The sequence below is a fragment of the Agelaius phoeniceus genome, chromosome 6 (assembly GCF_051311805.1).
Source record: "Agelaius phoeniceus isolate bAgePho1 chromosome 6, bAgePho1.hap1, whole genome shotgun sequence".
NCBI classification, from domain to species: Eukaryota; Metazoa; Chordata; class Aves; order Passeriformes; family Icteridae; genus Agelaius; species Agelaius phoeniceus.
Window position 1 is genome coordinate 59,236,947 of NC_135270.1, and position 12,591 is coordinate 59,249,537.

A 12,591-nucleotide genomic window follows, 5' to 3' on the forward strand; every position below is an offset into this window, starting at 1 on the left:
AGCCCTTCAATAAACTCCAGCTGCAGTTGATTCATGTTCCCATCAGATACCTAACTGAGGCAGACAGCATGTCATGCTTTAATATTTTAATTCAATAATTATTTTAATAGGCTAAAGGTTTCAAAGCTGCTTATATTTCAATATTAGTGTATTTTAAGAGAGATATCCACTTAGTTTCTCCTTTTTTGTTATCATATATATATATATCTATATAACCTCATATACACTTTTTTTTAAATGTTATTTATTGAGCTCAGCCTGCTGTGACCTTTTCACCGACCTCATCTGGAAAACCTTTCTCCCATTTTAATTAACCCAGGGTACTTTTCCAGCCTGAGTTATTGATCTACACAGTTTCACCCTGCAGAGCACTCTCTGATCCAGAAGCCCTGCAGGTGCATCACCAGCGTGCTTCTTCCACACAATTGTACATACACCCTGAAAAAGCAACAAAAATATGTCTCAGCCTATTATCCACTACTGTGACAGCTCAAATGGATTCAATCCAATCAACCAGAGCTGGGGATGGCTGTCCTTTGGTGGGAGCACCTCCTACCATAATAAAGCACAGAGCTGGCAAATAAGTAAGGTTTCACATGTGGATCTCTCACCTCTTTACAGAACGCAAGCAGCAGCTCCCTTTTCAGTCAGATTTGACACTGCTGCTGCTGCTGGCATCTCAGGGAGCTGCTCAAGCTGGAAATCAAGTCAAGAGTGGCTCCAGATGTCCCCTGCCTGACAGGGATGCTCAGGTAGGAACACTGTGGATGGTTGGTCTGGGGCTAAACCATGCCAAGGTTTCCCCAGATAATGCCCTGGGAAGGGTTTCAAAAGGGGCTGGATGGAATCAGAGGCTACAAAGCCCCACACCAACTTAATCCTGAAAGTATCCCAAGAGATACCACTCTGGCTGTGGGAACTGGAGAATGCAGCCACGGGAAGCAGAAGCCAGCTGTATCCTGATGCTGATGGAGCAACAGAGGATGGAAATGGATGGGACAAGTCCTCATCCCCCACAGGCCTGGCTTTAGTCACACCTGGAATCCTAACAGCATTTTTAAGAACTTCCTCAGGTGCAAAGCAGAGTCACCCTGAGAGGAGGACACTTCTGACCAAGGCTGGATGAGACTTGGAGCAACCTGGTCTGGTGAAAGGTGTCCCTGTCCATGGCAGGGAGCTGGAATGAGATGATCTTTAAGGTCCCTTCCCACCCAAACCATTCTGTGATTTCTATGATTTCAGGGTCTGACACCCAGCAGATGTCACACGTAAGCAGGCACAGATGTTGTTTACAGATGTTGGGTGTGGTTGGGAAAGGGAAGCTGATCCCTGTAAATAATGGTATTGATTGGAACACTGGAGTTCATGGGAATTGAGATCACTGGGCACTCAGGCAGGATCCTCCCTGCAGGGCTGCAAAAGCCTCAGCTGCCAAAAGCTGACCTTGGTGATGTTCCCACGCTGAGGAACACCCAGCCTCTGCCAACAGCAGATGCTACAGCAGCACGGACAGCTTCCACTGGTATCTGCACATGGATACAAGGCAGGCACAGGCTATTCCCAGCAGGAATGCTTCCAGCTGAGCAAGGTGATAGAGCACAACTCATCTGCTGTCCAATCCTGCTCATAACTCCAGCAACACCACCCAGCCACTGAGCAGTGGGGAAGAAGACTGCTCCTGGAGCAGATTCCCTGTCCAGAGAGGCTGGTACCCTCCATGGTGACCTGTGCCAGGAATACTCAGAGCAAGTGCAAGCCAAAAACCTAAATGCCCCAATTAAGGTCACTGATATGTTACCAAATGAGCTGCCAGGCATCTCCCAGGGATGTGGCCTCCTCTTTTACGAAGTGGAAAGTGGAAAGCATTTAGCAGGTAGACTGTATTATTTTTCCACTCCACTTAGACTTCTCCTGGAAACAAAGGGGCTCCTTATGTGCTCCCTGCCCTACATTGTGCTGTAACATGGCTCCTTTGTAGACTCTGGGGTTGGGAACAGCACGTTTTTTGGGCAAGACCCCACGCTGGTTTGTAGCAGTAATAGATACTGCAATTACAGGGCTGTTTCTGCTGAAATACAGAGCTCCTTGGTGGATTGGTTCATTCAGGTCCAGGGAACACAGGCAGGCAGAAAACCCTTATTTTCTGACCGAGTAGGTGCATGACTTCCCTATCAGATGCTTGCCTATCAAAAGGTGCATTTAGAGATTAGCTGGGAGGGCGTTAACAACACGAGGTGATGAAAACAAGCACCGTGAGCGCTGGGCTGGGATGGCAGCCTGGCAGGTCCAGACTGTTCACATCAAAAAAAAACAAAAACTGGGCAGCCTGGTGAAGTGTCCATATGGCACACGGATCCCCACAGAGTGAATTTAAAAGCAGATGTTACCTATCATTTGGTTTGCCTTCTTAAAAGTGATTCAATAGCCGAGGGAGCTTGGTTTTGGGAGACAGCAGTGGGATGGGGTCAGGAGCTCCACGCTCAGCATCTGGCCCTGGATGGACCCTGCAGAAAGGGGTGGCTTGCCCAGGACACAAGGGCTACTGCAATTGTCATTTTTTCCAGATACCAACCACATGCTTTTCTTTGCAGATATAGGGGAAATGGCTTTGGTCACCGTCCAATGGTTCTCAAAATCCTGAAGTCCTTCATGCTGGAAGGACCAGGCAGCAAAGTATGACAGCTGACCTGCAAGCATGAAATGCAAAGCTTGGCTTTGCAGCTGATCCCTCAGCTGCTACTTAAAAGCCGTGTTGTTTTGCAAAGCCCAAAACCTCATACTTTCTCCTTATTGGATTAGAAACCGGGGGAGAAAGCACATTGCTGAAGTTCCTGAGCACAATGGAGATTGCTAGTAATGAGTTCCCAAGGCTGAGCTGTTATTGACACACAGCAGTGCTCACACTGACCACACCACCATTTCTCCTCACATTTATATGCTCCCTGCTCAAGCAGGATATAAAACAGCCATCATCCCAGCATGCCAAGAGGAAGGGGAGGCACAGCTCCAAGGGACAGCTATCCATGGAGAATCCTGCCCCAGCACTGCACATCATGAGCCACAGACCTATTGACCACCAGGAAACATTTCAAAGGCAACAGAATTAATGTCTGTACAGGGGATTCTATCTCCTCACCATCTCCTGATAGCATCCAGAGAGCAGCTCGGATTAAATGCATTAGCTGCCCCAAGTACAGCAAAAACAAATGCTGTGATAAATCTTATAAGCTGCCAGAGACCTTTTTATTGTTCCTCAGGCTCACAAGTTTCCACTACTTCATAAAGCAGCAGGGAGGGGATACAGCCGCCTTCCATGTGAGGGGAAGGCACAAAAAGCTCAGGCAACATCAGTGGGCAAAAGCCTGCACCCATCCTGAGTCTGGGGGGCTGGGGACACTGCACAGCCATTCACCTCCTGCTGTCACCTCCCCAAATCCCAAAAAATTTGTCAGCTGCTGGAGTCTGGGCTGAGGCACCCAGGGAAGGTTACCTGCTCTTGTTTCACAGGCTAAAAACAGGCTGCTGCACATCACAGGCAGGATGCAGGGCAGGATGGAGGTTGCTCTAATTTCTTCTGCATCACTAACTCAGAAGTGAAAAGGCTGCAAAGCCCCATTGGGAGCAGTAAATGGAATTTCCTCAAAGCCTGGGCAAGGCAAGCGTTGAGGAATGTCTGGAGCAGCACCTCCTCTGAACCCATCCCTCCACCAGCAGGGATTCAGGCTGGGAGCAGCCTGTGGGACCAGGGAGAGGCAGAATCTTGTGCTTCAGGGGCAAGCAAAGCCACACCAGACTCAGCAGCTCCTCTGAGCACCTAAGCTCTGTCAGCAGCCACCAGAGCATCGCTCTCATTCTGCAGGGATGGAGATGCCACCGTGACCCACCCCACTGTGAGGAGAGACAGAGAGGGGTCCTGGGTCATGCTGGGGCTCCTCCCATCCTCTCAAAACCAAGGCATCCCAGCCCCCTGCCCAGTGCACAGCACCACACACAGAGCATTTCATTACAAGCCTCGGAGTGACAAGGAGTGTTAAGCAGATATAAAGGACATCAGTCATTCACCCATCTGCTGGAAAGTCTAGTTGCTGGCAGAAAATAGAGAGGATTGTTATGGCAAGATCTACCATATGGCACCATTATGTGGAGCTTTGCAAGTGCTTTTTCTGAGTGTGCAAGCAAGATTTCAGCCTTTGAAGAAATGCTGTATTGTTAGCCTGGATACGCAGGAGCCTCTTGAAAGAAGCTGTGGCAGATGGCACAGCTTTGTTCTCTTGGTTCGCAGGCAGTTCGTGCAACCCCACATTTGGGGCACAGTGATCAGTGATCCTCCTGATGTGTCCTATGGGAGGCTCCTGAAACTCCCCAAATCCAGTGGATGCTGCCTGGCAGGTGCCACACCTCTGCAGGAGCCTGGGGAAGCAACCAGTGCCTACCCAAGCTGGCAGGACACAGCGGTGCACAAAACCATAAAGCACTGTCCCAGCCAGAGGAGCTGCAAATCAGTAAATCTTGCTGAAACACTCTGCTTTTGTTTGTGCCTCTCTGCCAGCACCTGCTCCTCCCTGGGTGGCTGAGCCTGGCCGGAGCCCCGGCAGGACAGGGGACAAAGAAAATCCTTTCAGACAGGGCCGGTGCCCGCTTGAGCGACATCCCAACAATGCTCCGACAAAACCCATTCACACCAGGCTGGGGGAGAGGCAGGGAAAGGGAAAAGGTTCCTCTGGGAGGAAGCAGTGATCAGTCACTGACCACAACAACAACATCTGCATCTGCCCCGAGCCAGGGAAAAGCCCCTGCCTGCTGCATGTGGCTGGCTGGGACAGGGAACATCATCCTTGCAGTCTGGGATGAAGATCAAGCATTTCTTACTGCTGAAATTTGTGCCCAGGTGAAAAAAAATCCCATTTTCCTGTTGCTTCTAATGCAACTAAGTGAAAAACACTTGCACAGGCACAGAATAAACCCCTAAGTATTTATCTGTTCTAATTACCTATCCCAATTAAAATCCTAAGTGTCCATCGAACACAAAACAGGCCAAAAAACAGACACTGGGAGAGCAGCCCAAGTCTTTAGCTGACCTTGGAGTCACAGCTGCTCCACGTCCCTCTGCAGCTCAGGCCCTCATCCTCTGCTGCTGGCATGGGACAATCACCAATTTCTCACACTATGGATGTTTCCTGCCTCAGATCAACAATCCACACTTAAAAACACACAAAGCTCAGGGAATATTTTGAAGGATGGCTCCAAAAATAAAGGAACTTTGCCCTTCAATGTAAGCAGCAGGCTGGGATCTGTGGAGCAGGGATCCCACTCTGTTGTTTCTGTTTGTGGGAGGACTGTCCATGCCTACTGCTGCAATGTCCCCAGAGACACCCCCCACCCCAGGCCTGAAACCCTCCATCCCTCCACTCTGATCCCTGATGCAAACAAGTGGAGTAGGAAAGTCAGGATAAAGCTGCAAGGGAAGAGTTGGCAAAGGACCAACTCCAGCTGGCAAAGCCTCCAGATCCCCTCCAACCCCTTTAACTTCCCTCAACCCAATGGGCTGAGACAGTCAAGGACTTTGGAGGGAGCCTCAGTCCCACAGAGCAGCACAAGCCATCCCAGCCAGGAGGGCCAAGCACCATGGCATGGGGCTCCTGCAGGCATGAAGATCAGCCCAGCACCTCTGAGTGCTTTCTCTGTCTCTCTTCCAAATGTTACACAGAGGGTTTGTACAGGAACAGTGGGATACTTTCCAAACCATTTAACTAATGCTGAAATTTAACACCCGACACCAACAGGTTACAGAGAGCAAGAAGGAGCTGTTGTAAGGACCGAGGGGGGATTTGCAACTGCACTGCCCTGAATGGCAATCTGCCTCCTTGTGCCCACAGGGCAGAGCTTGGCTTCCCCCTCCCTCCCACCCAGGGCTGGCTTGGGTTGAGATCTGCCTGATGGGTTTTTTGGGGAGCCAGGGGGTTGCAGCTGCTTGTGCAGGAGGCACGGTGGGCACCCTCTGTCCCCCTCCCTGCATGGCTTCAGTCCCCAGGGAGCTCCTGCTGCCAGCGTGCCCTGGAGCTGCAGCTGCCTCTGGGCCTTTTTCTCACCCTTGGCTGGGGAAAAATAACTAAAAATCTCCATAGCATGGAGAAGGGCTGGGGAGCAGAAGGGCCACACCAGGCTGTGCCTCAGGCTGGACTGGCTCCTGCCTTGCTGCACACACAGAGGTTCCCTGTGGCACTGCCACTGCACAAAGCATCTGGAGGAGTTTGCAAGAGGTGTTTTGAAAATCCTGAGCTGAGATGAGGTGCACAGGCTCAGTGGGGCTCCAGCAAATGAGCATCCAGAGATGCCTCCTTCAGCCCAACAAGGCTTTGGCTGGGGCAGGGGAAAAGTGATCCATGGGAAAGAGTTTCCCCAGGATAACCTGATTTGGCCAAGTTATCAGTGGAGAATAAATTGGGACAGAGACAGACACTTTTCCTGAACAAACCCAACCTGACCAGAAGAGTTCTGCTGCAGGGATACTTCATCCCCACTGTGCTGTGTTGGTGTCCTGGCCTGCCACACCCTTGGAGAAGGATGTCTTGGCAAAACCAGCTCTTATAATACAACCTGGAGCTTTCCTCTACCAAGAGGCCTGGCTCAACAGGTCCATGGTGCCTGGCATCTAATGGGATGTGCTGTACCTTGAGGTGTGACCAGTGTCACAATTCCCAGCTCCCTCTATGTATCCAAGCACTGTAGGAAAAGCTCATTTCACTGCTGACTGAACTCAAAGTAGAACACCATCCAAAATACCACACCAAAATGGTTTTGCTTAGAGGAAATTAAAGCTTTTTTTGGCTGTCAATTTTTTTTCTTAATCCATGTTTTTCCAAGTTTTGGAACCAAGGGATAAAGAAACAATATCCTGACTTTTCAAATCTCAGTGAAGCCCACACCTGATAATTTCTGTGAAGCTGAGTGCCCAGCAAGTAAAGTCACTTTGCATCTATGGGGAACATCCTGCTTTACCAGCTTGGACCCAACCCCCTGCTATAAGAAATTAAGAGTTTCTAATGAGAGAGACCACCCCAAAGTGGCAGGACCTCAGGGAGGAGCAGAGCTCAGGGTTCAGCCTCCCTTCACACCAAAGTTTGCCTGAAAGCTCAAAACCAAGACTGGGGAGACTATGAAGAGGAGGTTGAGAGGAAAGAGGGAGAAACCCCAAACCTAACCCTGAAGTTAAGAAGCATCCCACTTACCACCAGCTCGGTGAACATGGCATCCAGCTCCTCCACGGGCGGCATGGGCAGCGAGGGCTCCATGGTCTGCAGGGCGAAGCTGCTGTCATTGCGCAGCCGGTACGTGATCTCGGGGTGCTCGCTGCTGCGGAAGCAGCAGAAGATGAAGGAGATCCCCCGGCCGCTCCTCTTCCTCGGGGCCATGGCCACAATCCTGTGTGTCCCTCCCTGCTGGGCACTAGATCCTGAAGGGAAGAGAAGAGAGGAGGCTGGAGCAGGAGCCCCGCAGCGCCGCGCTCCCGTCCCGCGGTGGGAGGAGGGACCGAGCCACCCACGCGCTCGGCACCGAGGGGAAGAGCACAGACGGTTTTCGTGCCAAATATTTCTGCTCAGATTTGACGCTTACAGTCCTGGCAACCTTGAGGACCACGCAAATTAAAAAAGATGCATTTGCTTTGCCTCGTGCCAGGGCTGGCAGCCGCAGGGGTCACGCCGCTGTCCCCGTGGGATGAGGAGTCCTGGGCCCCACCGGTGCTGCCCATCCCAGCAAAGCTGTGCCAACCCTCCCGATGCCATGGCAGCCCCCCTCATACCCACACCTCACATCCCTTCATGCCAGGGGTACGGAAAATTCAGGGAACTGCTGTACAAACAGCTGGATGTGCGTGGGGCCACCAGGTCCCCACCATGGGTGATTCAATCCTTGAAGAGCTCATGTGGCTCAGCCTGCCCCGAGCTACAGACAGCAGCAGAGCTGAAAAAATATTCTGCACGCTTCCCCCAACTCTTAAACGTGTTCCTAAACATCCACCAGCAACCCCCTGTACGGCAGCTCTTTTTCATGGAAAGTTTTGCTTGGCTTTAATTAGATAAACCTTACTTGCAGCTCCAGTAAATATTTACAAGAGGCAATTTCAGCTGATAAAAATCACACGGGGCCGGTAGCTCAGATTTTCCTAAGCTGTGCTGACGTCGGGCATCGCTCGCCCTGGCAGCCACTTGGGTTTTGCTGATTTCTGAAACTCTGGTTGGGAGCAAAGCTCAGGGCAGGAACCATGTGCCCTGCCTGCCTAATGACAGCAAGGATCAGGTAAAAACTGCCCCAAAATTGGGACTCTTAAGTCAGCAACACAAGAGGAAAGTCACCTATGAGGAATGAGGAGTGTGGAGAAACACTCTAATGAGAAAAATCAACCAGCAAAGTAGGGAATTTTTGAAAGCCTAAACATTTGTCTTACAAAGTTACACACCCACATATTTTATCTCTGTGAAACAAGACACTGAGATGTTAAGAGACTGGACAAACAGCCAAGGTTGAAATATGGATGACTCAGATTTATTAACAAAGCTATGAAGAGACTCGGGGAAAAAAAGGTCAGCATTTGGAAAGGAGTGTCTGATCTCCCTGGAGCCTGCCATTCCCTCCAACTATGGATTTATACAGCAGAATAAACAGCTGCTGTGCCCTGTGGAGAGCCAGGGCTGGGGTCAGACCCGAGGTCAGACCCTGCACCACCACAGCATGGCAAACACTGCCCTCTGAAAGCAGGGAGCTTGCAGAAAATTCAAGCTCTACCCACAGCTCTTTAACAGAGGATTTGACCCTTGAGATGATCTCGATGGCACATTTCTAGCACGTGGTGTAATCATCTGCTGAACCACGAACATGGGAAACAGCTATTGGATCTTCACACAGGATAATCCCAGCCTGTGCAACTGCTCTGTGCCCAGCCTGGAGAGTCCCCCCCGCCCCTTCCTGAAGGGCCCCAAATCTCATTTCACATTTTTACATCTTGGATGTAGAAATATGCAGCCGCTGGAGGAATTTCAGCTGCCATGAGAGCTCTCTCATCACGGCTCCCCGGCAGCCAGCACCGCAGCAAATCCATTAGCGGCCTGCTGGCATCCCCTCAGTGTCAGCAGGGTTTGGGACCTGCTGCAGAGCTTCTCTCCTAAAGAAGAGAGGGAAACAAAAAGCCAAAGGCACACGGATTTCTGTTCACTCCAATATGGGAGAAAACATGGCAGGTTTGGGTTTTAATGGGTCACAAGGAGCAGGGTGCAAAGGGAGATGCTGCTGGTGGCTGCCCAGCACAGGAGCTCTGTTCCAACCTACACTGGGTCCTCAGATGTGCAAAGTTTGGTCACTTGGCCATTCCAAGTCCATGGGTACAGCCACACCAGTCCCAGAGCAGCATCTGATCCTGATCCTGCTCCAGGAGCTGGTGTGGAGCAAACAGACCCAACTCTTCCACAGGGCATTTTCCACCCCCTTTTCAACACCATGCCAGCCTCGTCCCTGAAACCTGCTGCTACATACAAGCTCTGACTTGGGCTTACAAAAACGTGTGGAAAGCTTTTATCAGAACAACACCTGCTCTTCAGAGATGCACACTCCTGACAATGTTTTATGAGGAGTCTGAATGACAGACCAAAAGGCAAGGTTTTATTTTGGGGTTTAAAGCTGACAGCCATACAGCAACCAAGACAAGGTACTTTTGAGCTGCTTCCAGCTCTGGAGCTACTGAGGTTCCTCATTTTCATCTATAAACAATTTAAAAAACCAAACCACCCTATAATGTAGACTGAGTGGGCTGTAGGTTATTAGCAACCAAGGCTAAAAAAAGGTTAGGGAGAGAATATGTTAGCTACCAGGCAAATAGCATTAAACCTTCAGAAGGCTGATGAATATTCATTGACAAGATGGATCAAAATCAAAACACAGCTCCCTGGCAGGTCCTTGGGAGCTGCAGACAGAGCAGCTTGCATCGTCAGAACAAAGTCCAGCTACACAGCCTCCTCCTCCCCTGCAAATCCTGCAGAAATTGGTTATTCAAGAAGAAAAAGCAGCAGCCCCTGGCAATCTGGAGGCTTGTGTTAAGGAGAACAGAAGGGACAAGTTCTACGCCGCATCATATGTTAAGTGTCCTGCTCCCACCTCCTGCTTGTACCTTTGACTGCTAATTAGATCAATACATTTAAGTCAGATTGTGATCTGATGGTGCCTTCTGGCCTCTTCTATTGAGCAGGCCAGAATAAATTAAGCTTAATTGCCCCTGTATGAACAGAGCCAGGGATGATAGGTTGGGAAGGGTCACTGAGGGAACTTGTAGCCAAGCCCAAATCTCAAGGCAGGACTGATGGGGCTGAATCATTCCCAAACAACTTTGTTTGCACAGAAACAAGGGTGAAAATGTGTTTGTGATGGCTTCAAACTGGAAACCCAGACTCAAGAGAAGGAGGAGAAGGAGCTTAGCTCATGTGTGTGACCAGGACGGATGGAGGCCACCTGGATCAGTGACCCCAGAGATAGAAGCATAGTTCTCCCCAGCCCTAAAAAGAAAAGCATCAAGCCTGCATCGCCCTGAGCAGTGTTTAAATGAAATCAGTCATTAGGAGAAAATTGGAGCCTGGTGTCGCTTCCGCCTTTGCTTTAAGGAAAGGAGAGCAGCAATTACCACTTGCATATTCAACAGCCTCCTCAGCAAGCTAAATTAAACTGGAGCAACGAGCTGCCAAAGCCTGTCTGTGACCGATGCCCCAACCAGCTGGTTGGGAGCCAGCACCGGTATTGCAGCACTGCGGTCTGCAGCCTAAAAATACCCAACAAGGGCACAAACACATGCGGAGGAGCAGAGGAGCGCACGCTCCCCTTCGCACCCGCCTCCTCCAAACCCACCCCGGAGCCAGCAGCTAAATCCTCAAACATGAATATTAGCTTGTTGTTTTCCTGGCTCCCCTCCCAAAGTGAGGGTGCAAGATCCTGAGCGAGCTCTGTCTCTGAATGTGGAGCTTTATTGCAGGTGGTTTTGGTGTAACAGCGCTCACTGACTGCCTCTGCCTCGGTGTCCTCACCAAGCTGGGAATTGGTGTCTCCACCAATTTCAGCATCTTGGGCCATGCCAAGCTCTTCCTGCCTTTACTCTGCAAGAGCCTCAGCACAGCCTGGGATGCTCCCAAACAATGGAAATATTCCAACTCTCACCCATCACTGCGAAGCAACGCCCTTGGATGGTGATGGTTGGGAGGCACTTGGCTTCAGCAAGGACTTCAGGAAGGCACCATCACTGTCACCAAGTGTTACAGCCAGGTGACTGGACCCCTTTTCTCAGCTCTTAGAAAGCAGGAATTTGGCATTCCACACAGTGCACCCTATAGCTGTCCCACCCCACCACTGAGCAATGCTCATCCTCCCTCGGGGCTTCTCCCCATGAATTCAACACCCAGAGCAGGGCACAGTGCAAGCCACCTTGCACCGCTTCTCTAAATAAACAATTTCAGATGATTTTTCCTCCCGTGTAAGTCACATCCAGACCTCCACAGCAATAAAAAACTGGATGCTCCCACAGCATTTTTCAGATCAGCTGTACATTTGAAGCATTCCCTGAGAAGCACCAAAGCCTTTCTCAGGCACATTTTGATTTTTCACCTTAGAGACCCAAGACAGTCAGCACCTTCCTTGGCTCCACTCAGTAACCCAAACTCTTCTTAGGTTTGGTTCTGATTGTGAGCCCACCAAAGTGTGTTCATGGTGCTCTGCCCATCCAAAAGGCAGCTGCACATCCCTCTCAAGAGAGAAAAATGCTCCTCCATTTCACATTTGCACCAAATGTGCAAATGAAAATGTGCAATGGTGCATGAAAATACTTTTTACTGAAGGGGGGGGGTGTCTAAGTATTATTCAATTTAAAAAATATAAGGTTTGACATTGAGCTCTTGCATGAATGAAAAGCTCAGAAATAGGACTGCCTTCCCCTGAGCAGGAATCACCTCCCCTCCAACACAGAAGCTTAAAGGATCTGAGCCCATTTCCAGCACCTCCACTGTGCTGAGCATGGTGCTGGTATCCCCAGCACAGCTGCTCCTGTTTAAAGCAACCAGAATGATTTTTTGGCCACAAACTCTCATGCTGATTTCTAAAACCCCTTTTCTCCACTGTAAAGCTGTTTTCAGGCATAGGCTGTACAGGGGAGCAATGTTTGTGTTTGGTGGAAATCAGTGCATGTCATCAGTAAGGAGCAAAAAGCCCAACACATTCAGCTAAAAGGCTTTAAACTATTGATTGCCTTTTTTCCACCCATCTACTCTCAGAACAGTAGCCCAAAAGGGATGGGAACAGGACCCTTTCCATGATGCAGCTGCCAGGAGGAGCCTGACTCATCACCAGCGCATCACAAGAGCTCTGATTCTCAGCACAAGCAAATCTCAAAGACTCGGGTTTCATGGATTTATAAATACACCTGCCAAATCCTGAATTACCCCGATCCTCTTTCCTCATCCCAGAAATCCTATTATACTCTATGATCCCAACAAAAAGAGTGTTTTGTGTCTCCACAGCTTGCCTGGGCTACCTGGGTCCTGAAGGCCACCAGGACCCTGCCCC

At 50.1% G+C, this 12,591-nt stretch overlaps 1 protein-coding gene across 2 annotated transcripts in view; it reads right to left on the reverse strand.

Annotated features, from left to right (window-relative positions):
• DAAM1 (dishevelled associated activator of morphogenesis 1) overlaps positions 1 to 12,591 on the reverse strand; it is a 96,046-nt gene that overhangs the window by 48,336 nt on the left and 35,119 nt on the right. For both annotated transcript variants that reach the window (XM_054634783.2, XM_054634782.2), the window contains exon 3: positions 7,230 to 7,453. In XM_054634783.2, coding sequence (XP_054490758.1) covers positions 7,230 to 7,412 — 183 coding nt within the window. In that variant the 5' untranslated portion in view covers positions 7,413 to 7,453. The remainder of the gene's footprint in view (positions 1 to 7,229; positions 7,454 to 12,591) is intronic.